At 57.7% G+C, this 22,827-nt stretch overlaps 1 protein-coding gene across 2 annotated transcripts; it reads left to right on the top strand.

Annotated features, from left to right (window-relative positions):
• Positions 1 to 2,349: 2,349 nt before the first annotated feature.
• ADCY6 (adenylate cyclase 6) lies at positions 2,350 to 22,598 on the top strand. 2 transcript variants are annotated; one of them, XM_082665027.1, is made up of 22 exons: positions 2,350 to 2,414; positions 6,751 to 7,612; positions 11,196 to 11,345; positions 11,726 to 11,847; positions 11,942 to 12,053; positions 12,216 to 12,343; positions 12,860 to 13,018; positions 13,095 to 13,236; positions 13,352 to 13,480; positions 13,752 to 13,777; positions 14,015 to 14,162; positions 14,366 to 14,463; positions 14,641 to 14,728; positions 14,883 to 14,999; positions 15,265 to 15,423; positions 15,719 to 15,897; positions 16,776 to 16,811; positions 16,894 to 17,023; positions 17,332 to 17,595; positions 18,413 to 18,617; positions 19,468 to 19,592; positions 19,819 to 22,598. In XM_082665027.1, exons 2-22 carry the CDS (start codon positions 6,755 to 6,757, stop codon positions 19,942 to 19,944), a joined length of 3,501 nt encoding a protein of 1,166 aa, XP_082521153.1. In that variant the 5' UTR covers positions 2,350 to 2,414; positions 6,751 to 6,754; the 3' UTR covers positions 19,945 to 22,598. The 2 variants fall into 2 exon arrangements, with proteins under 2 accessions (XP_082521153.1, XP_082521154.1); XM_082665028.1 differs by lacking the exons at positions 18,413 to 18,617; positions 19,468 to 19,592; positions 19,819 to 22,598 and having other exon boundaries at positions 16,899 to 17,023; positions 17,332 to 17,527.
• The last annotated feature ends 229 nt before the right edge of the window (positions 22,599 to 22,827 follow it).

Here is a 22,827-nt window from a genome sequence, read left to right as displayed (position 1 = left end):
TGATTACTAAAAGTATAGCAGCTGAATTAGATAATCTTTATGACTTCTTCCTACTCTAATATCCTATAGATTAAAATTTTAATAACTGAATATTCCCCACGTGCCTAGCAGTAGGTCATGTTTCCTATCTGTAAAATAAAGGGCTGGAATCATTTTTAAGGCCCCAATAGTGCTAGAAACAGACCCTCAGTGTAAGGTGCTGATGGTGGGGATCAAAGAAAGGTGATGATGGCAGCCCTGCCCTCCAGGAACCAGAAATGGAATTCAGGAGGCCAGACTAACACACCAGCCATACACTAGGGTAGAGGAGGCCAGTATGACTTAAAGCACCCAGAGATGGATCCCTAGCGTATTTCTTCGGCTTACTTGGTTGGTGTCCAAATTTTTTTTTTATTCCAAAATAAAATGAAGGACAAAGACTTCCATTCCAGAATATAAAATTTCATAACACACCCATTTCTTTTCCTCAATTATCTTTTGTATTTTCCCCTTACAGCCCATAAACATATTATTCTAAGAGATAAATGGTACATAATGGTTTCAGACTGGAAAGGAAATTTTGCCTGGCTACCTGAAGGGAGAAATCAGGCAAAAAGGCCCCAAAGTTAAAATTACAGGCCACGCCTGCACAACTGAGACTCATACATGGCAGAATAAACTATCCATTTTTCATTTTCATTTCCCATTTTCAAACATTTTAACCAACATTTTTCTAGCTCATCCTGAAAATCCTGTAAGAAAGACAAGACAGATAGTTTTATCCCTATTTTATAGATGAGGCTCCAAGAGAGTGAGTGATGATTTAGCCAAGGTGGATAGTTTGCAATCATATATGCCTGATAAGGGATTGAAATGGATTTTCTTAATTCTTCCCCTCACTTCCCTGCCTCCAGCTCTGGCCTGGGCTTAGGAGTCCCAGTAGGGGCTTGGCGTGGACCAGAGCTGGGCCTTGAAGGACTAGAATACCGGCAAGGCTGGGTTTGAGGGAGCAGCCTCAGCTATCTAGGCTGTGGGACCTTGGGTGGGGAAGGGGCTGCCAAAGGAAGGAGGAGCTACAGGTCTGGATGAGGCGACAGGGAGCGCGCCTCCAAGGGAAGCCAGATAAGCTGCCCTCTTCCCAGCTCTGAAGGACTGGCATCCCCTCTAAAGTCAGAATCACTTGCATCCTGGGTGAGTTTATTAACCTTCTTCTCCTTTCTGGCTACACCATCTTTCTAACCCTCAAAGGGTTAAAGCAGCTTCCACGAGATTTTCCCATCACCCAGGTAACTGGGGCCGCAGCTCCGTGCTTGAAAACGTGGGAAGTAAAAGCCCCAAACAATTTCTCAGTACCCTAGCAATGCACCCTCTCTCCACCCTCCACACTCCGCAGGGAAGCACAACCCTTTGGGTAAAAGGTGCGGGGGGTGGGGTGGGGGGGAGGAGACAGGGAGGGACTCTACACGTGGGCAGGTGCTGGAGGAGTTCCCCAGAGAGAGAGGGGCCGGTGGGCAGCGTGGAGAGTGCCCCTTCCCTCAGGCCCCCTTCTGGGCTCAGGGTGTAGGAGGTTTGCTTGGGGCCAGCGCCCCGGAGGGTTGGGGGAGGAGGGAAAAAGCGGTGTGTGGGGAAGCAGGCCGCACACACCTGGCGCCTTGTGGAATGAAATCTTAATTAATTATTAAACTGAGTTCCCTCGTGGCGGGGGGGAGCAGGGCCGTGGCAGGCGGGGCGGGAATGGCAGGGTGGGGGCTGGGGGAGGGAGATGGGGAGATGGGGGTGAGGAGTGGGTGCTGGGCACCGGTTCAGCTTAGGGGACCCCGCCAGGAAGGAAGCCGACCCTCGGTGTGCTGGGCGGGAGGGGGGTGGTAATCGCTGCTAGAGGGTGGGTTTGCCCGGCGCCTTTGGGGACCCCTGGGGTGAGGGTGGGAAGAGAATGCTGGAGAACGCAGCCCGGGGGTGGAGAGAAGGGGGAGCGGGCTGGACGGCCCGCTCCTTCCCGGGGTCTTGATCCCAGAACAGTAGCCGCTTGTTTTCCCAAGACTGGGGGAGGGAGCGGCCGGAGGAGAGGAGGGGGCGCGCGGAGGGAGGGGTTCCATTCTTCGGTCTCCCCCACCCCTACCCCGTTCCTTCGAAGGGGAGCCGGCCACCCTGCCCGGCGTCCGGGGAGGGGGAGGGGGTGTCCAGACAAAAGGAGCTTGTGCCTTTAAGGCGGGGAGTCCGGGAGCCGGCGGGGAGGGGACTTCTGGATCCGGGGTAGAGGGCGGCTGCGCTGGACAACAAGGGAGGGGGCGAGGGCCGGGCGGACTGCGGACGGCGGGAGGGGCGGCCGGGACGCGCGGGCACGGAGCAGGACCGCGGGACGGCCGGCCGGCCGGCCGGAGCCCGCGGCTGCGGCGCGGCGGAGGCCCCGGGGAGGCGCCGACCCCAGCCGGCAGGTGAGACAGCGCGGAGGAGCGTCTGGGGAGGCGGCGGCGCCCGGCGCTCGGCGCTCGGGTCTCCGTGCGGCTGGCAGACTCCCGCGCGGCTCCCAGGAGTTTTGTGGTCCGGGCGGGGAAGCCGGCGCGGGGGGAGCCCGAGGCCGTCGAGGCTGGCGGGGGGAAGTCCGGGAGGTGATGGGGGATCGAGGAGTCCTGGGTCCGGGGCTCAAGGCTCCCACCCTCACTCCCTGCCCTGTGCTTCCCTTCCTCCACCCGGGGCGAGTTCCCGGCTTGCTGGGAAGAGGGGGAGAGGCATGTACTGGGGGAGGGGCTGTCCTGAGGTTTTTGCAGCGGGGCTGTGGGTGAGCCTCCGAGTTTGAGGTAGAGTGTGATTGTGTTTCGGGGAAGGGGAGGCAGCCTGGGCGGAGGGAGGGATGCCCTCTGTCTGCAGGAGTCCCCCTCCCCTCACCCCAGACCTTGGGAATGAAAGGGCTGGTGTCCAGGCCCGCTGCAGGGTGGGCAGGGTGGGCAGACTTTATTCAGAACAGGCTCTGGGGCCTGAGTGAAAAGCTAGAGGTGGAATCAGGCTGTGGACTCTTTTCCTATACCCTCTGCTTACCGGAGTACCCCTGTGACTGGAGGGCCCTGGTGGGGTTTGTATGGTTGGGGTGGAGGTGGGACCTCAGTGCAGTCTTTAGGGAGACCAAGGGCTGGGGAAGGGAGGAGAAGGGTTGATGGACCTCCAGATACAGGCCCTGGGGAGGTTTCTCTACATCTGGACAGGCCTGGAATTGAGGCCCACGTCCCAGCCTGGTGGGCGGTGCTGGCACTGAAGTGCCCTGCCTGGGCAGTGCCTTCTTCCATGAACTTTCTGAAGTCCTTTTAAATCCCCTGGAGCCTCCTTTTGCCACCTTTTGGAAACAGGAGGTGACTAGGAAGAGGGTTTGGGCAAAGCAGCGCGCAGAGCCATCCTTGCGGCTGGGCCCTGGCCTGCTTCAGACTCTGGGTCTCAGGCTGGAGGATCCAGGTTCAGGAGGGACCTGGGGTCTGAGAGACACTGGACCTCGGTCTGCCAGGCTGAATGGACATGGTTCCATCCTTGGGAGCCGGTGGTGCCTGGAGTAGCAGATCTGTGAGAGAGAGCAAAGAAACCAGGACCCAGGGAAGGAGGGGGTCGGAGGCACAAGCTCAGGAGCCTATCTCTGGGGAGGAAGGAGGTAGTCTGTGGTTCATAGTGATGGGTTCCTGGACAGGGAGGGTTGGGGCCCCATATAGGGAAGTTTTGTGGCTTTGAACAGTGCCCTGCCCTGTTCCCTGCCGTACCAGCCTGGCGTGGGGTGCCAGGAGTAAGTTCTCCAAGATGGGCAGTGCCTGGAATGGAGCCCAGGGTGGGATGGTTGCAGTTGGTTGGACAATTACAGATCTCTGAAGCTATCCACTTGTGGGGTCAGAGTGTTCTTGGGAGGGTCATGCATTCCCCTGGACAGTGTACGCGCCTTCCTCTGCGGGTACGAGCCACGTGCTAGGCTGTGCTTCCAGGGAGCTGGGAGCATGGCCAGAAACAGGTCCTTTGGGAACAGAGGTCTGGCCAGTGGGGTGGGGGCGTGGTGAGGACAGGTCAGGGGACTGGCGAGGGGGAGGAGGCTGAAGCAAAATGTCATGGGGGGCAGTGAAGAAGCCTGCTTACTCTGGGCTCTGTCTCACGCAGCTCTCGGGACTGACAGCCGAGGACACAGGGACTGATAGGGCCAGGCGTCTGACTGGCTGGGGAGGTGTGGGTTTTTGCTCACAATTTTCCTGTCTTTTCATCTCTTGGACGCTGGCAGGGTTTTGGGTTCAAAGTGGTGTAGAGTGAGGAGAAGAGCTAGTGTTTATTGAGTGCGTACTACACGCCTGACAGGGGCTGTTACCTTCTTTCCTCGCAACTCTTATTGTTCCCATTTTACAGGTGAAGAAAGTGACATAGAGAGGTGAAGTAACTTGTCCAAGGCTGCGAGGCTAGCAAAGAATCACAGTAAGGTTTGAAACGTGGTCTCGCTCCAAAGATCTTGTTTCTAATGAAGTGTTTTGAAGAGCCAGACTTTCTCTGGTGACTTTTGCCAAATGTCAGCCTGACCAAAAGTCTTGGATTTTTGATCTGGCCCTCCAGATGGTACCGTTGGTGACGTTAAGGGGTTGAAGGGCCTGCTGCTCCGTGGGATATAGGAGAAGGGATGCCAAGAGAACTTAGTGGAGGGTGTACCAGAGATGGGGGTTTCCCATGTGCAGAGAGGTCCCCAGTCCGCCTTCTGCTTGGTGGGCCCCTGGGTGTCTGCTTGGAGCACTGCTTCTGTGGCTTGAGCGTCTGGTCCTGTGGCCACCCGGGGCAAGCTCTGGATACTCTCCCCCTTGTCCCCTAGTGAGTACAAATGTCAGTGCTGCTAGCTCTGCAGGTTTAAGTACGAGGAGCCCCTCAGGGTGCCCCGTGGGCATGGAGGAGGGTGGCCCTGGTGGGGATGCAGGCATCCATGGGTGGCAGTGCTCTCACCCTCACCTCCTCCTGAGCTGGGCTCAGCTGGGAGACACATTGAGGGTGTTGTCATGGAGTCCTCCCCTTCCCCCAGGTCAAGACACTTCCCTCCTGGAGACGTGAGATTATGGGGCTGACTTGATTACTTGTGTTCTCTAGAACTTGGGCCAGCTGTATAAAATTACCGTGGACCTCAGTTCTTCTTCTTTTTTTTTTTTTTTTTTTGCTGTCAAATCTGTCCTGTGCCCCAGATGGCCACAGGACGAGCCTCACAGGGTTCTGGTGAAGATCAGATGGACTTAGGTATGTGAAAGGACCTCGAAAAGTTTCAAGCAGAGGGAAAGTGCATGGGAGTGTTATCCATCCATCCACCCACCTACCTGCCTATCTACTCAACGAACATTTATTTAGACCCTACCAGTTGTTGCAGATGTAGCAGTGAGCAAAGCACGCCAAAATCCTTGCCCTCATGAAGTTGACATTCCAGTTAGGAGAGACAGACAATGAACAAATAAGAAAAATATATAGAATGGTAGCTGCTGATAAGAGCTGTGGAGAAAAATAAAGCATAAAGCTCGGAAGAGAGATACGGAGCTCCAGGAAAGGGGGTTGCTATTTTAATAGAGTGGTCAGGGAAAGCGCACTGATAAGGGGACATAAGAGCTGTGACCTGGAGGAGCTCTTATTCTAGGCAGAGGGAACAGCAAGCCCCGAGGTCCCAGGCTGTCCCGTGCACGGTGTGTTGGGGAGCAGCAAAGAGGTTAAGAGGACTGGAGTGCAGTGAGAAAGATGAAGAGTCATATCGTTATTATTATTTCACGTTAGCTTCTTTATACCAGTGCTCTTGAGCTTGATTTCTTTCTCTCTTTTCAACTCATAAATTGGTTGAGTTCCTACTGTGAGCCAGGCTCAGTATTGGGGGTACCTGGGGTGGGGATAAAGCGCTGAGCAAAATAGATACCATCCCTTCCCTCCTAACATTTATAGTCCGAGGGGCAGAGTCACACATTAAACAAGGGATGATTTAATGATAATGGTGGTCAGTACCATGGAGGAAATGTATGGAGAGTGAACAGGGGACCAAACTTAGTCTGGGTGGGGGAGCTGGGACACCTTCCTGAGGAAGTTTTGTTGAAGCTGTAACCGGAGGGAGGAGTTGAATTGAACTCTGTGAAGTGTGCACAGTGTGTGAGTGTGATGGGGACGGATGTGGAAAGAGATTCCCTGTGGTACAGAGGTCACCGATTGGCAGCTCACAGGCTGAATTCATTCCGTAGATGTGATTTATTTGGCTTGCAGTGTTGAAAAATGTGAATTACTTGCCAACGTTTAAAAGTTAGGAGATGTCATGTTAAAGCCTCCATTTTTTAGAATTCAGCTTCTGTTGAAAACTCAGAGGATCAGGTTCCACTGGGACACCAGTGGCAACACTCTGCCGGTGCGGGGTGGTGCTTGCCCCTGCCTGGGCTGTGCTGTCTCTCTCCTGAGCTGGGCGGCTTTTCTCATTGACAGGCACTCGAGTGGGTCTGTAGCCACCAGGAAATCAGTGCCTGTTAGGGAAGAGGTGAATGTTTAACTGAATCGCTTTGGAGTCAGACACATCTGGGTTAGAATTTTGGTTCTCACACTTGTATGGCTGCTTGATCTCGGGCAAGTGACTTCACCTCCCTCTGCCTCAGTTTCCTCACCTGGTGGCTGGGGATACCCTGGTCTTTCTCAGAGTCATTTCAGGAGGAGGATGTGTCTGAGGTGCTCAGCTTGGTAGCGGGAAGTGCTCGGTTAATGAAAGCTGTTGGTGGCGGCAGTAACGGTGGTATTGACACCACCCCATTCCTTTCCTCCCAGCAGGATGTCATGGTTTAGTGGCCTCCTGGTCCCCAAAGTGGATGAACGGAAAACAGCCTGGGGCGAGCGCAATGGGCAGAAGCGTCCACGCCGCGGGACTCGCTCCAGCGGCTTCTGCACACCCCGTTATATGAGCTGCTTTCAGGGTGCACAGCCACCCAGTCCGACCCCCGCAGCCACGCCTCGGTGCCCCTGGCAGGATGAGGCCTTCATCCGGAGGGGTGGCCCAGGCAAGGGCCTGGAGCTGGGGCTGCGGGCCGTGGCCCTGGGCTTCGAGGACGCTGAGGCGACCGTGGCGGTCGGGGCCGCTGAGGGGGCCCCCAATGCAGCCGCCAGGAGCAGGCGAGCGTGCTGGCGCCGGCTGGTGCAGGTGTTCCAGTCGAAGCAGTTCCGCTCGGCCAAGCTGGAGCGCTTGTACCAGAGGTACTTTTTCCAGATGAACCAGAGCAGCCTGACCTTGCTGATGGCGGTGCTCGTGCTGCTCACGGCCGTGCTGCTGGCCTTCCACGCCGCGCCTGCCCACCCTCAGCCTGCCTACGTGGCCCTGCTGGCCTGCGCCGCCGTCCTCTTCGTGGCGCTCATGGTGGTGTGCAATCGACACAGCTTCCGCCAGGACTCCATGTGGCTGGTGAGCTACGTGGTGCTGGGCATCCTGGCAGCCGTGCAGGTCGGCGGCGCCCTGACAGCCAGCCCCCGCAGCCCTTCCGTAGGCCTCTGGTGCCCCGTGTTCTTTGTCTACATCACCTACACGCTTCTCCCCATCCGCATGCGGGCCGCTGTCTTCAGTGGCCTGGGCCTCTCCACCCTGCACTTGATCTTGGCCTGGCAACTCAACCGTGGTGACGCCTTCCTCTGGAAGCAGGTGGGTGGTCGGGGAGGTAGGCGTGGGGGCACCAGTGCGGGCATGAGAAGGGGTCTGCTAATCGAGGGTGGGAGAGTCACGGGTGGACACGGGAGAGGGACGTCTGGCTGTATCTGCGAGGAGGGGTGGGTCTCCATTTGGGATCTGAGGCAGAAGGCACTGCTAAGGGAAGGGAAGGCTCCAGAACCTAAAGCCTGTGCTCTGTCCCCGTGGGCCACAGTCTACAGCTCTTTAGCCTGAGGCCCTTGAAATAGCATAATCTGTAGAGACCCAACGTGAGGCTGGAGGTGGGCAGGTGACGTTCAGCCCCGGGGTTGGGGCAGGGCTGAGGGGGCTGGGTAGGCTACATCCAGACTTCGGCACCTCTGGCCCCAAGTTGACACTTGAGACTCAGGGCCTGGTGCCTTCCCTGCAGGGCAGCTCTAGGTGGCGATCTGGAGGGATCGAGTAGGTTTTGGATGCAGTTAGCAAGGGAGGAGTTGCCTCTCTCCTGGACTGAGGCCAGCTCCGGGAGGACAGGGAAGGCGATGAGTGGGTCAGTTCTGTCCTGGGCCGGGAGTAGTTTGGGGCTGGACTGTTGACGAGAGGGGCTTTAGGCTCCGACCGCATCCCGCCCTCTTCCCACTGGGCACCAGGGCTCTGGCAGCCTGCCTTGAGGCTCTCTGCCCCTGTGGGCTTCCACCTCTGGCTTCAGAGTGGTGTGTGAGGTGAGGCTGTCGCAGAGACTTGGCTGCAGGCAGCCCTGGTTGTCCAGTGGGCTGCATTCTTCTCTGTGAGATCCTAGACAGCTAACCTTGCCTCTCCCAGCCTTCGTTTTCCAGTCTGTAAAACTGGGATAAAAATAGTAGCTACCTCATGATGCTGCTCTCAGGGCCCCACCCTCTCTGAGTGGAGTAAAACCCGATAGGGTACCGCTCTCACCTGGAGGCAGGGAGCTGCGGGGATGCTGTGGGGATGGTTCCCAGTGAAGGGACTTCCGGATGTCCCTTGCAGAGAGATGTGAGCTGGCGGTGTTGGCTGTCTTGTGTCATCCCCCTGACCAGGGACAGGGGCTCTTGCCCAGCTGATCCTTTAGGGGCGGCTGTAGGCACAGCCGCCCGGCCAGCACACCTCGAGATCCCTCCATTGGCACCCTGGTTGAGATGGTGCTGTCCTCTGTCCCGTTCCAGGTTTGAGGGAGCCAGCCTCTGCCTTGCCCAGGCCTTATGGCCTATAGCCCACCCCAGCCCCACCTACAAAGAGGAAGTTGCCTGGGGCTCCCAGGGTTCGAAGCTGGGTGCTCTGGCGTGATGCCCTTCCCTGCCCAGCCTGTGGAACAGAATGTACCTTTTTAAGAGTAACCTTATAGCCAGTTTGTTTGTGGAGCACATACCCGCAGGGCACTGTCAGATCTCTTAAAGGGCCAGGGTCCTTCTGCCACTGCTAGCCCCCAATTTCTCTCCAGGGTAGCTGTCACACTGGGCTTTGGAGCTGGACTGCCCTCTTGGGGAAGGAGGAGCTTGGAGGTGGTGCCTCCCTTCCCCTATCCTCTCTGGCTGGCTGGGGTAGGTGGGTGTCTCTTCCCCGGTCTCAGCTGGCATGGTGCCCAGAGCCAAGCCCAGGGCCTGACTGGGGACGCGCAGTCCCATGGAGGCCAGGACGATACCAGTCTCCTGCCTCTCCGGGGCACCCTGCTGCAGCCTCACTCAGTGGGCGAGTGGAGAAAGCGGCCCCTGCCCTGTGCCAGTCCTTGGGGCCGGGGAGGCCCCGTACCACTTCTCTGAGCTGAGAACATGCCTCGATTCTACATCCAGTTGGCGTACAGGCTCTCTGCACCCAGCTGGCTTACAGGTTTCTGGGTAGGGTGGGGCTGTGGCCTCCTTTCTAGGCTCCTTGGTCAGCCCCTTCCCGGATCCAGCCCCTTCATCCTCCTATGACCTGCTCACTCAGACACACTGAGCAGTTTCACCCAGTGCCCCAGCCCAGCCTGGAGTCTCCTACAGTGCCCTGACATCCATTTTTTCTCACAGTCGGATAGGGGTCTGTGTACAGATCTATTTCAGTCTCTTGTCCCCCTTCCCCTTCCCTCCACCATGACTCACATTTTCCTCTTGGGCTCCTGGGGCCAGGAAGGGAAGTTGCCTGGTTTGCCCCCCTTTCCTTCTCCCCCACTGGGGGCTATTCTTAGAAACCCCCGGGGGAGATAGTGTGCCCCCCTCTTCACCCCTGCTGCTGGGAGGGGGGCCCCTTGTGAGCTGGACTGAGAAGGGAAGCTGGGAGGCCAATCCTAGAGGACGGGAGCTGGAGTTGGCTGGGGGTTCGCCGGACCCCTCCATCTTACCCAAGGAAAATGAAACCAAGGTCCCAGAGATTGAGTGACATGCCCAAGTTTGCAGGACTAGTTCTGGTTCCGGGAAGAGCCCAGAACTCCTGGCTTCCAGTTGGTGCTCTTGCCCTCCCTTCTCCCCAAACCAGAGCCCTGCCCCAGCCAACTCTGGGGTGGAGCCACAAGTTCCAGGTTAACCCCTGAATTTCCAGAAACACTGAGGTCGGCTTCCCTTAGACTTGCTCTCCAGCCAGTGCTGCTGCTGACGACTGAGGGCGGAACATCCTAGGATCGGGGTCCTAGGGCTTGGGGCCTGGCTGGGCCGAGTGTCGGGGCTGGCCAGGCACGGTGGCACCCCATCCCAGTTCCGAAGCGTTCTTTGTGTCAGTAGAATTGATGATTCCCGAGCCTGGGTTCTGAGGCTGGGCCTCAAGAGCTTAGGTGAGTGGAGTGAGTAGGAATCCTGGGAACCTGGAATGTAGTTTACCGTAGGGTTAGGACACAGCTTGGGAGTCGACTCTCCTGGACTCAAGCCCCACACTGGCTACTACCAGCTGTGTGATCTTGGGCAAGTTACATAGCTTCTCTGTGCCTGAGTCCCTCACCTTTCAAATGAGATAGTGCTACTGATTTCATAGAGTTGTAAGAAGTACATTCGTTAACATACGGAGGACACCTATAGAATCTAGGCACATTTGTAGGCAGCCAACAAATTAGCTCCAGTAATGATAATAATAACATTATTATTATATTAATTTATGTGAGGGCAGGGAGGGACCTTGGAGATCTTATTCTCCCTCTCCAGGTTCTAGATGAGCAAACAGGCCCCTAGAGACGAGGTGACGTGTCCTGGGCACTCACAGGAAGATGTAGAGCTCAGATCTCCTGGGTGTCGTCCTGTAAGGAGAACCACGTATGCAGAAGGAGCATCATTTGTCTTTTTTTATTTTTTCTCATCATTTGTCTTTTGTTTGGGGTGTTTGTGGGGCAGGGAATCATAGTGTGCTGGGCCCAGGCCCTGTGACCTACCTGGCCCTGGTGGGTGCTTCTGCTCCCAGGAGCTGTGAGAAGATCACATTTCTAGCCATAGAGTGATCCAGGCAGGGAGCTGGAGTCCTGTGGGGATGGGGAGGTATTGCAGGGGTGGGGACAGCTTGGGAAAGACAGGGCACAGGATCCTGGCTTCCTCCCCAAAGCAGTGCATCTGCAGAGAGCCTAGCTAGTTGCACCTGTGTGTGTTGGGGGTGGTCACCGTTTGCCTCTGCCACCCCTCTGCAGCTCGGTGCCAACATGCTGCTGTTCCTCTGCACCAATGTCATTGGCATCTGCACACACTACCCGGCTGAGGTGTCTCAGCGCCAGGCCTTTCAGGAGACCCGTGGTTACATCCAGGCCCGGCTGCACCTGCAGCATGAGAATCGGCAGCAGGTGGGGCTGCCCCCCCCCCGATCACGGCCTTCCCCCATCTCACCTGCGCATAGCTTGCAGATTGGATCTGCCCCCTCATGCAACTCCATGGAATAGCGTGAATGGTTCCCCCTGATTGTGTATCACAGAGGCCCTTTGACACTGGGGTTCCTGTCCTGTCTGAGGGTGGGAGGGAGTAGATGGAGTGCATCTGAGGGGTTGAGTGGGGTGTAGTCAGAGAAGGCTGAGGACTCTAATGGGGGAGAGTCAGGCCACGGTCCAGAAGGGAAGCTCAGGTCTTCAGAGAGGTCTGGGAGGGTTTGGGGGATGTGGAGGGACCAGGAGGGATTAAAATGTGAGGCCAAGAAGATAGGGGTCCTCTGTTGAAACCACTGGTCTAGGAGCGGCTGCTGCTGTCCGTGTTGCCCCAGCATGTTGCCATGGAGATGAAAGAAGACATCAACGCAAAGAAAGAAGACATGATGTTTCACAGGATCTACATCCAGAAGCATGACAATGTCAGGTAGGGTGGGGGTGGGGAGGATGCCGGGAGAGGTGCGGGATCTGGGAGTCTTTGAGGGCCACATCGCCCTTCCATCTTCTGCCGTCGTCCTCAGCATCCTGTTTGCGGACATTGAAGGCTTCACCAGCCTGGCATCCCAGTGCACGGCGCAGGAGCTGGTCATGACCCTGAACGAGCTCTTTGCCCGGTTTGACAAGCTGGCTGCGGTGAGGGTGCTAGGGCTTGGGGGTGGGGCCGACGGGGTCAGGGCAAGCCTCATTGGCAGCGGCCTTGGGGGATGGGGGCCGATGGAATCTGCAGTGAGGGTAGTGGGCCAGGCAGGCTGGGCCGGAGTAAAGGTGGCTCTCCCCCGACTCTTTCTCCTTTAGGAAAATCACTGCCTGAGGATCAAGATCTTAGGGGACTGTTACTATTGTGTGTCAGGGCTGCCGGAGGCCCGGGCAGACCATGCCCACTGCTGCGTGGAGATGGGGGTGGACATGATCGAGGCCATCTCGTGAGCACCGTCCCCTCCCAGGCTTCCTGGAACTGAGGGTGCCCCAACCTGCTCCTGCCCTTTGATGTGTCCTCGGGACTTTTTCTCAGTCTTGGCTGTCTCCCTGTCTTGGAGATCCATCACTGGGGAGGGGAAAGGGTCTTTCTTCAGCCTGTGTGAAGACCCATGTGCACCTTAGACTACAGCCAGCTGGGATGGGGTAGGGGGAGCCAGGATGAGGGGGATTTGGGCTGGAGAAGATGCCAGCTGAGTAGGCCCAAAGGGAGGGTAGTGATTCCTCCTCTCCTGGCTCAGTCCCATGAGATGCTGCTGGGCCCCTGCTGGTGAACAGGGCTCCCAAACATTTGTCCTTGGGCCCCAGGCAGCCTCTTGCCCGTGTCCTGCTGAGGGGGTGCCGTGTGCCCTGCGACTGGGTCTGTCCTTGCCCACTTGGCTCCAAGGCGAGCACAGGGCCGGGCTCTGGGCTGGGAGTGGGGAGGACCGTGCCGGGAGCTAAGCCAGGCCGCCTCCTCCCAGGCTGGTGCGCGAGGTGACAGGTGTGAACGTGAACATGCGCGTGGGCATCCACAGCGGGCGCGTGCACTGCGGCGTCCTTGGCCTGCGGAAATGGCAGTTCGACGTGTGGTCCAACGACGTGACTCTGGCCAATCACATGGAGGCCGGGGGCCGGGCCGGGTGAGCGTGCGTCCAGGGGGCGAGGGACGGGAGCGCCCCCGGCAGAGCAGGGGTCTCACCCTCCTGTCCCGCGCAGCCGCATCCACATCACTCGGGCCACGCTGCAGTACCTGAACGGGGACTACGAGGTGGAGCCGGGCCGTGGCGGGGAGCGCAACGCCTACCTCAAGGAGCAGCACATCGAGACCTTCCTCATCCTGGGAGCCAGCCAGAAGCGGGTCAGGGCCGGGGCGGGGCGGGGGTGGGCAGACGGGGGGAGGGGCCGATGGGGGGAGCTGGCAGAGGCCTTCTCCGGGCCACTCTTCCCAGCCTGTGCCCATGCTGCCCACACAGAAAGAGGAGAAGGCCATGCTGGCCAAGCTGCAGCGGGCGCGGGCCAACTCCGTGGAGGGGCTGATGCCACGCTGGGTGCCCGACCGCACCTTCTCCCGGACCAAGGACTCCAAGGCTTTCCGGCAGATGGTGAGGGGCCCACGGCGCTGGGACCTGGGGCCTCGCTTTCCTGTCTCCCTCAGCACTCTGTGTCCTCCTTGCCTCTTCTGCCTTCCTCGTCGTGGCTGCCGTCTCCGTAGTTTCTGGAATTGGGGATAGAGGGATGATTTCACCCCAGAGGTCCCAATCCCCCCAGAGTCTATGGGGAGAGCCGTCAGCGCAGTGCTGGGTGGGGAAGGGATTGTAGAGGTGAAGGTCGCCTGCCCTTCACCTCACTCGCACACTCTGTCCCTTTCTCCAGGGCATTGATGATTCCAGCAAAGACAAGTAAGTCAGGTTGTTGAGTAGGGAAGAAGGGCTGGGTGAAGGCATTTGCACCCTGGGGCGGGGTTGCGGGGAGCCAAGATCCCCCTCTTCCCTGGACCTTAGATGTGTCTTACGGGAGCGGGTGCCACCCACCCCGCTCACACTCCTTCTTTGAGTGCTTCCTGTGCCCCTCCCTTCTCATCGCCTGTCACATGGCAGTGCTCAGGCACCTGGTGAAGCCATGTCCCCTGCCCTCAGCCGGGGTGCCCAGGACGCCCTGAACCCTGAGGATGAGGTAGACGAGTTCCTGGGCCGTGCCATCGATGCCCGCAGCATCGATCAGCTGCGCAAGGACCACGTGCGCCGGTTCCTGCTCACCTTCCAGAGAGAGGATCTTGAAAAGAAGGTTTGGGGGATGCAAGGGCAGAAGGAGGAGGGCTGGGGGAGGAGGGGAGGCCCTGGCAGGGAAGTCTGAGCACAGGTGAGGTTTCTGGGGAGTGGGGAGGTGACCACAGGGCACAGCGGGGATTCATATCAACTGGGCCAACTGGTAGTGCCCTGCCTTCCCCAGGGCGGAGCCAGCGCCCAGCTCAATCTCCTCTCCCCCAGTACTCGCGAAAGGTGGACCCCCGCTTCGGAGCCTACGTGGCCTGTGCCCTGTTGGTCTTCTGCTTCATCTGCTTCATCCAGCTCCTCGTCTTCCCACCGTGAGAGCCCTGTCCCTCCTTGCTTGGCTTCTCTTCCCGCTACCACTTCCCACAACCTTCCTAAACGTCCTCGCAAGCACACAGTCCCTGGGGCCCACGTCCTGCCTGCCCAGGGGATGGGATGAGGATGTCCAGATCTCCCGGAGTAACATTTTCCCTGGCCCTCTTCCGCCCCAGCTCAGCCCTGATGCTTGGGATCTATGCCAGTATCTTCCTGCTGTTGCTGGTCACCGTGCTGACCTGTGCCGTGTACTCCTGTGGCTCTGTACGTGGGGGGCCTTCCAGGGCTGGTGGGGGAGGCCAGGCCAAGGGCGGGGAGGGAGGAGAAGGCCGCACCTCTGCCATTGGGCCCCATCCCTGGGGGACCTTACCCGTTGGCTGACGTGGCCTCCGTCTCTCTGTCTCCCGCCTCCCGGCAGCTGTTCCCTCAGGCCCTGCGACGTCTGTCTCGCAGCATCGTCCGCTCGCGGGCACATAGCACTGCGGTTGGCATCTTTTCCGTCCTGCTTGTGTTCGTCTCTGCCATTGCCAACATGGTAAAGTTCCAGTGGGAATTTTTCTGCCCCTCCTCTGTTCCAAGCACTCTGGGTGCTGGGGGTACAGAGAGGAATGAGATGCATTTCCTGCCCAAAGCAAGGGTGAGGTTAACCCCTGTCCTCTCTCCTTGCTCCCCCCTACCTCTTGTCATCCCTCAGTGAGAAGTTGGGCCCCTGGGGTATAGGGCCCCTGGGTTATAAGGCACGGCCCTTGTAACCCCTCCGCTCCCCGGTTACCCTGATATACCTCCCCTGACTTTTGCAGTTCACCTGTAACCACACCCCCATACGGACTTGCGCAGCCCGGATGCTGAATTTAACACCCGCTGACATCACCGCCTGCCACCTGCAGCAGCTCAACTACTCACTGGGCCTGGATGCTCCCCTGTGTGAGGGCACCGCACCCACTTGCAGCTTCCCTGAGGTGTCCAAGTGGCGCTCGGAAGGGGTGGGGGGGGTCCTGATCAGTTCCGGTTATCGACTCTTCTGTGCCAGGCCTGGTGATGGGCACTGGGGACCCAGGATCTCACCAGAGTCTCCAACTCCAGGAGCAGCCCGGGGCCCTGGTGTGCTTTAGGGGTGTGTGGAGGGTGAAGGAGGTTTGGGTTTGAGGTTGTGGAGGGGAGCTTGGGTCAGGCGGGGGCATGCAGTGTTCTCCCTGCACAGGAGCGCCACGGCCTCTGCCTTCACCCAACACTGCCTCTGCCGTTGCTCCCCAGTACTTCGTCGGGAGCGTGTTGCTGAGTCTCTTGGCCAGCTCTGTCTTCCTGCACATCAGCAGCATCGGGAAACTGGCCATGATCTTTGTCCTGGGGCTCATCTATTTGGTGCTGCTTCTGCTGGGTCCCCCGGCCACCATCTTTGACAACTATGACCTACTGCTTGGCGTCCATGGCTTGTGAGTTTATCCGCAGCCCCTTAATCCCCCAGGAGCCTCTTGACCCTGCTGGGTCACCGTGAGCCCCCTGTGCCCTTGGAATGCTACCACTCACCCATCACATGTGGGGGGAAAGGAGGCAGCAGATGACCCCCAACAGTCACCTCAGGGAAACCCCAGTCCTGGGAAGTCCCTTGGTCTTTAGGCTAGACATTAAAAAAAAATTCCCTCTTGCATTTGCATGTTGCTTTCATATCCACTCTTAACTACCTGTAGGTCACACAGCTGCTTGGTGGTAGAGCCCTGGCTAGGAAAGGAACCAAAACTCTGACTCCCGCTTGAGGGCTTTGCCTGGGACAACACACTGGCTTTTCCTCTGCAAAACCTCACCCCTCGGGGTATGTGGTAGAAATATATGGTGCGGTAGAAAAAGCCTCTGGAGTCTGCTGTTTGAATTCCTACTCTGCCACTTATTAGCTGTGTGTCTTTGGATCGTTGAATTAACTTCTCTGAGCCTCAGCTTCCTCATCTGTAAAACGGCAATGCTATCTATATCACAAGGTAGTTGTAAAGATTATTATAAGTAACGTTTATCGAAGGCTTGCTGATGCCAAGCGCTCTGCTAAGCCTTTTGCATGCATTATTTAGATCTGATCACTCATCAATTGATGAGGAAGCCGAAGCTTAGAGAGTTAAGCAACTTGTTCCAGGTCACATAGCTGGTGAGTAGAGGAGCCAGGAGTGGAACCTCTGCTCTTAATGAGTTAATAGAAGCAAAAGCCTTGGCCTAATGCCTGATTTATGGTGCTCAGTAAATGCAGTTTCTGTCTCCCCTTCCATGCCCCGACCCGGCAACCCAGGAAGAACCGATGACTCTGTCTCTTGTGTCTTCCTGCCAGGGCTTCTTCCAACGAGACCTTCAGCGCGCTGGACTGGTGAGTGAGGGCTCTAGGGCAGCAAAGGGTGGGGCTGCCAGATGCCTCCTTCAGACACTGAGCTTGCCTCTGCTTCCCTCAGCTCAGCCGCAGGGAGGGTGGCACTCAAATATATGACCCCTGTGATTCTGCTGGTGTTCGCACTGGCGCTCTATCTGCATGCCCAGCAGGTGGAATCAACTGCCCGCCTGGACTTCCTCTGGAAACTGCAGGTGACTGGGTGGGCCTCGGGGGTGGGGGAAGATCCTAGGGGCAGAGCCTGGGCCACGCCAGGCATCTCTTAGGCTGGCCAGGGCTCAGGCTGCCCCGAGCCCACCCTGGCTCCATGCCTTCTCTGTGCCCGTCCCCTATCCCCCGCCTCATCCTGTCCCTGCCCCCTCTACTTCTTTGCCTGTTCTTTAGGCCTGTCCATGCCTTTCTTCTTCCACGTGGTTCCCTCTGATGCCCGTCTCCAGGTGTTGGCCGCTGCACCCACGCCTTGTGAATGTTGGGCAGTGGGTGATGGGTGTGGTGTCCACAGGCAACAGGGGAGAAGGAGGAGATGGAGGAGCTCCAGGCATACAACCGGCGGCTGCTACATAACATTCTGCCCAAGGACGTGGCTGCCCACTTCCTTGCCCGGGAGCGCCGGAATGATGAGCTCTACTATCAGTCCTGTGAGTGCGTGGCCGTCATGTTCGCCTCCATTGCCAACTTCTCTGAGTTCTACGTGGAGCTGGAGGCCAACAACGAGGGTGTCGAGTGCCTGCGGCTGCTCAACGAGATCATCGCCGACTTCGATGAGGTGCTTGTCCAGCCGGCTGGTTGGTGCTGGCGGAGGGTGGGGAGACTTGGGCACCAGAGGAGTGGGGAGAACTATGGATAAGAAGGCCAGGCTTGCAGGGGATGGTTGGTACTGGGAGGAGGAAGGGAGATCTGATGGGACCCAGAGATGTCAGGGGTAGGAGTAAAGGTAGGTACAGTGGAGTCAGGGACAGGTGCTCACGAAGGTGTCACAGGCAGCAGGCTCAGCCCCAGTGGGGCAGGGTCGTCACTGTTGGGGAGCAGAGGGGGACGTGAGGATCTGTGGAGGGGCCAGGATAGGTGGCAGGTGGGGGTCATTGAAGAAGCCGGTAATCTGTAGACTATGGCCCCATGAGGCCAAGTAAGCAAGGTGATCCCCTGAATAGAGAAAATGGAAGCAAAATATGAAGAAGTGACCTGAACATCCAGGTCAGGAATGCGTTGTTCCCTGTTCTGGAGGGAAGGCACTTTCTCAGCCTGGGACTCAGTTTCCCCAAAGGTGAGAGTTGGAATCACTGATGCCTGATAGCCCTCCTGTGGTTCTGGGTTCTGCAGCAAGCTGTCGAAGTTGACCTGGAGCTGTGCGCTCCAGTCCTGGCTTGGGTTTTGACGGCTGCCCGGTGAGGGAGGCCGTTTTCCCGGCTCCTTAGTCCTGCACTGAGAGCAGCGGCTGGAAGCGGGGCTCACTTACCCAAAGGAGGGGAGTGTTGAGCCAGGGAAGTGGAGAAGGGGGCCAGGGCATGGCAAGGATTGAGGCTTGAGGCAGGGCTGGGTTTGGCCTGTCTGCCTTGACAGCCAGGTCCCCCTGTGCTGTCCAGATCATCAGCGAGGAGCGGTTCCGGCAGCTGGAGAAGATCAAGACGATTGGTAGCACCTACATGGCTGCCTCTGGGCTGAATGCCAGCACCTATGATCAGGTGGGCCGCTCCCACATCACTGCCCTTGCCGACTACGCCATGCGGCTCATGGAGCAGATGAAGTACATCAATGAGCACTCCTTCAACAATTTCCAGATGAAGATCGGTGAGAGGGCCCGGGTGATGGCAGGTTCTCCCAGGGCCGTTTCTGGGTGAAGCTGAGGCAGCAGGCTGGGGATGGCGTCTCATATTCCCCGTCGGGAGTCCTGTGGGGCTTTCCTTTTCTCCCACCTCCTATATTGTCCGATAGTAAGAACAGAGATCATTTATTGAAGGCCTGCTCTGTGCTAAGCACTGTCCCAGGCTTTTTTTTTTTTTTAAAACACATATAAATCCTCACGTTATTATTCTCCTTTACAGATAAAGAGATGGACTCTCAGAGAGAGTAAATAACTCAGCCAAGGTCATACAACTAGTAAATGGCTGAACTGGGATTCAAGACCGGGTTTAGCTACGCTCCAGTACCCGTGTCCTTTTCTGTGGCCAGTCTGATAAGAGGCGCTTCCTCTCAGATGAACTGGTGGATGGGAATGGTTAATAGCATGGGTTCTGGAGTCAGACTGTCTGCTTTGAATTCTGGCTGTTCCACTTAACTGGCTTATTTAGCAAGTTGTCTAACTTCTCTAAACTTCAGGTATCTTTTCTGTGAGGTGGGAATGATGGTACCTACCTTTTGGGGCCGTTGAGAGGATGAGATAGTGTAAAACGCTTACAGGGTGGTTGGCACAGAGCACGCATTGGTAGATTAGATGCTGTGCTAGCATAGCCGCCTTGCCTCAGGGGAGCTCCTCAGCTGATATGCCCGCATCTTCCATTCTTTATGACTAGGAGGCTTGTCCCTTTTCCAGTTTCTTCCCTGGGTCCTTCTGAAGGTGCCAGGAGGGGGGTGCCTCCCTGGGCCGACTGCGGAATAGCCACTGCTCTCGATTTCTTACTGCTGTCCCCACCTACCCCAGGGCTGAACATGGGCCCAGTTGTGGCAGGCGTCATTGGGGCTCGGAAGCCGCAGTATGACATCTGGGGGAACACAGTGAACGTCTCTAGCCGCATGGACAGCACGGGGGTCCCCGACCGAATCCAGGTGAGGGGGATGTGAGCAGAGGCTGGGAGGGGTATGGTCCAGAGGGCTTCCGCAGGGCCCTCTCTGCAGTCAGCTAGGACAGGGGAAGGGTGGCGCTGTTCTCTAGTTGGTGGAGTCGGGGTTGGGGGAGGGGAGCTGGCATGAGCAGAACACCCCTGGACTCCTGCAAATGTAGCAGGAAGGATCCTGGGCTAAGCAGGTTCCCCTCCCCCCCCCACCCCCCCAGGTGACCACGGACCTGTACCAGGTTCTAGCGGCCAAGGGCTACCAGCTGGAGTGTCGAGGGGTGGTCAAGGTGAAGGGCAAGGGGGAGATGACCACCTACTTCCTCAATGGGGGCCCCAGCAGTTAGCAGGGCCCAGCTACAAATTCGGCTGAAAGGACCAAGGTGGGCATTTGAGTGGACTCTGTGCTCGCTGGGGGAGGCTGAGCCTGCAGACCCTGCTGACCGCAAGAGGGAACACCCCAGCAGGCTGTACTTGGACCGCGCTCGTCTGCCCTCAGGCTGGTGAATGAGGGGATACCAAGAGGATTATGCAAGTGGCTTTCTTTCTTAACTGGGGTAGGGCTGTTTTCTCTCCTTTTCCCCAGCTTTTGGGAGCAGGGGAGGGGGCAGCAGCAGAGGCAGGGAGACGTCTCCTGCCTCAGAGATTGAAATGGAAGCTTGCCACGCCCGCCCTTTCCCTGTCTGTCTGGGCACTTGGCTCAGGGCTGGGCCCTTCCTTTCCCTCTTTTTCCTGGGAACATTTTTATAAAGACTGGGGCAGGCTTGAAGAGTGCCTATTCCATCCTTGCCTTCCTTTGCTATGCCTGCATCCCCAGCATGGGTCCTGGGCACTCCCTACCCCAGCCAGGTCTCCCTCACAGACACAGGGCACGGGAGGGAGATGTTCTGGGGACCTAGCTCTGTCCAAATTTCAGGGGAATGTTTCCATTTGCCAAATCCTAGTCCCATGATCTGTCCCCAAAGGGGAACAAAGGGACTTCTGCCAGCTCAGATTAGCCCCGTTTCCTGCACAGCTCCAGGGAAAGGGGCATCTGGTCTCACTGGTACTGTGAAAATGCCCAGCCGGACAGCAAGCGTGTGCGTGGGGATGTCAGAAGATCAGGAGCTGGATGTTCGCCTGCAGGTGCCAGAGAGCGCAGGCCGGCCAGGGACGGGGGTGGTGCCAGACCGATCCGAAGGTCAGGATCAGGCCACTCTGCCCCAGTGCTCTCTTGCTGTCTGATGCAAGGGGGCACGGAGCATCTCTACCCTTTCTGTTGGCAAATAGGAAAGGGCCAGGGCATGGAGGAAGGTGGCCCTGATCCCAAACCTGTCCTCCCACGCCTCTGGCACTGGGGAGGGCCTGCGTGTGTGTGTAACCGTGTGTGCGCGGTGGTCTGCACGTGTGTGTAACCGTGCGTGCGCGGTGGTCTGCACGTGTGTGTAACCGTGCGTGCGCGGTGGTCTGCACGTGTGTGTAACCGTGCGTGTGCGGTGGTCTGCGTGTGTGTGTAACCGTGCGTGCGCGGTGGTCTGCACGTGTGTGTAACCGTGCGTGCGCGGTGGTCTGCGTGTGTGTGTAACCGTGCGTGCGTGGTGGTCTGCGTGTGTGTGTAACCGTGCGTGCGTGGTGGTCTGCGTGTGTGTGTAACCGTGGGTGCGTGGTGGTCTGCGTGTCTGTGTAAGCGTGCGTGCGTGGTGGTCTGTGTGTCTCTGTGGTCCTGCTCCTTGGCTCTCCACCCTGGGTTGCCTCTTTCCTGTGGGCCTCTGTCTTCTGGGAATAAGGCAGGATTTCTGATTTCAAGGGATGGAGAGAGATGCCCCTGTTGCACAGGAGTGGGATGGGGTGTGGTAGCAAGAGGGTGGCCCTGGGGAGAGGAGTCCTTTTTGTGCCAAATCCCTAAGTGCCGTTTGGGGGCCACGTGTGCAGCACGACTGTCTCCCTGCCTGGGGCAGGGACCCAAGCGCCTGCTTGAGGCCCACAGTGCTCCTTGCACTTGAACTGTCTGGGCTTTGGTGGGCAGAGGCTCAGGAGTTTCCTGGGCTCCCCAGCTGGTGTCCTGGGATGTGGTATGCTTTGGGGCTGGGGTAGCATGGGATCCCTCTGAGGACCCAGATTCTGGTACTAAGGGCTAAGGGAGGGGAACCTGGACCTCAGCCTTCCCCAGCCTTCAGCTTGAGCCTAGCGTGCTCCGGGCTCCCCAGTCCACACGAAGCCTGCAAAAGCTGGCAGGAGGGTTAGGAGGGCTGGACCCTAGATTCCCTTCCTGTCCCTGCCTGCCTTTTACCCACTTCCCTGCAACCTCCTTGCCTCTGGACTGAATTAGTTGGTGCCTTGGTTTCTCTGTCTGTACCTATTTAAGCCAGAGGCATTAGCCAGGATTTTGCTTGAAGATCGCTTTGTCTTTGAGGCGTTAGAGAGGCAGAGGAGAGAGGGTCCCAGAGTTGCTGGGTTTGGGGTTGGAAGGGGCAGGTCTTGCCCTTTCTCGTGTCCTTTCTGACTCTAGCTCCTCGCAGAAGCCTGGTTTCTGGCTCGTACTGCCTGCTTTGGGGGATCTTCATGCATCACCCAAATGGGCCATCGGTCACTTCCTTAGCCAAGGCAGGAGAAGGGGAAAAGACTAGTTGGTCCAGGCAGAAAGTCAACTCCCCTTCCCTCAGCCACATCCCTGGACAGGAAGGTTCTGCGTGGGGTCCTGGGGTGGGGATGAGGCTGTAAGGAGACCAGAGTGGGAAGACTGCAGTCTTGGGTGACTTGTCTCTGCTTCTTGCCAGGTGGGAGGGACCTGTCCACACCCTGGCTCCCTGTACCGCAGTGCCAGCCGTGTGCTTCCCCCGGGCTGACGTTGCCCCCTTCCTCGCCAGTTGGGGTGGGGGAGTCAGTGGATGGGAGGCCCATGGACTTTGGTTTTATAATGTAACCAGTGTGTGTTTGTAGGGGGGGAGGGTGTGTATACCATGTATTTCAGTGAAATATTTAATATATTTAAATATCAATAAAAGTCAAACTCTTTGTAAAATTCCCTGTTCTCTGCAGCTGTTCTGGGCTGTGGGTTGGGTCAGAAGTGGCAGAGCCTGGCGTAGGAGGCAGGCCCCAGTCTGGGGGCTCTGTGGACCTCTCTTGTCTGTGGTCAGAGGGCTTCCTCTGGTTTTCTTCTTGCCAAGGTGAAATGGCAGCGTCTTCACAGAGCATGACTACTCCAAGACCTGCCAGCATCACGAGGGGCAGGGTGTCTTCCGAGATTTGTC

The sequence above is a fragment of the Grampus griseus genome (assembly GCF_964374135.1).
Source record: "Grampus griseus genome assembly, chromosome: 11".
In the NCBI taxonomy this organism is placed as follows: domain Eukaryota; kingdom Metazoa; phylum Chordata; class Mammalia; order Artiodactyla; family Delphinidae; genus Grampus; species Grampus griseus.
Note: the sequence above shows the minus strand (reverse complement) of the source record. Positions and strands in the feature narration are given on the sequence as shown.

Coding starts and splice junctions, on each gene's coding strand:
- ADCY6 (XM_082665027.1), top strand. CDS start 6,755: ATGTCATGGTTTAGTGGCCTCCTGGTCCCCAAAGTGGATGAACGGAAA. Junction 11,848..11,941: donor CAGAAGCATGACAATGTCAG/GTAGGGTGGGGG, acceptor CGTCGTCCTCAG/CATCCTGTTTGCGGACATTG. Junction 12,054..12,215: donor GGTTTGACAAGCTGGCTGCG/GTGAGGGTGCTA, acceptor TTTCTCCTTTAG/GAAAATCACTGCCTGAGGAT.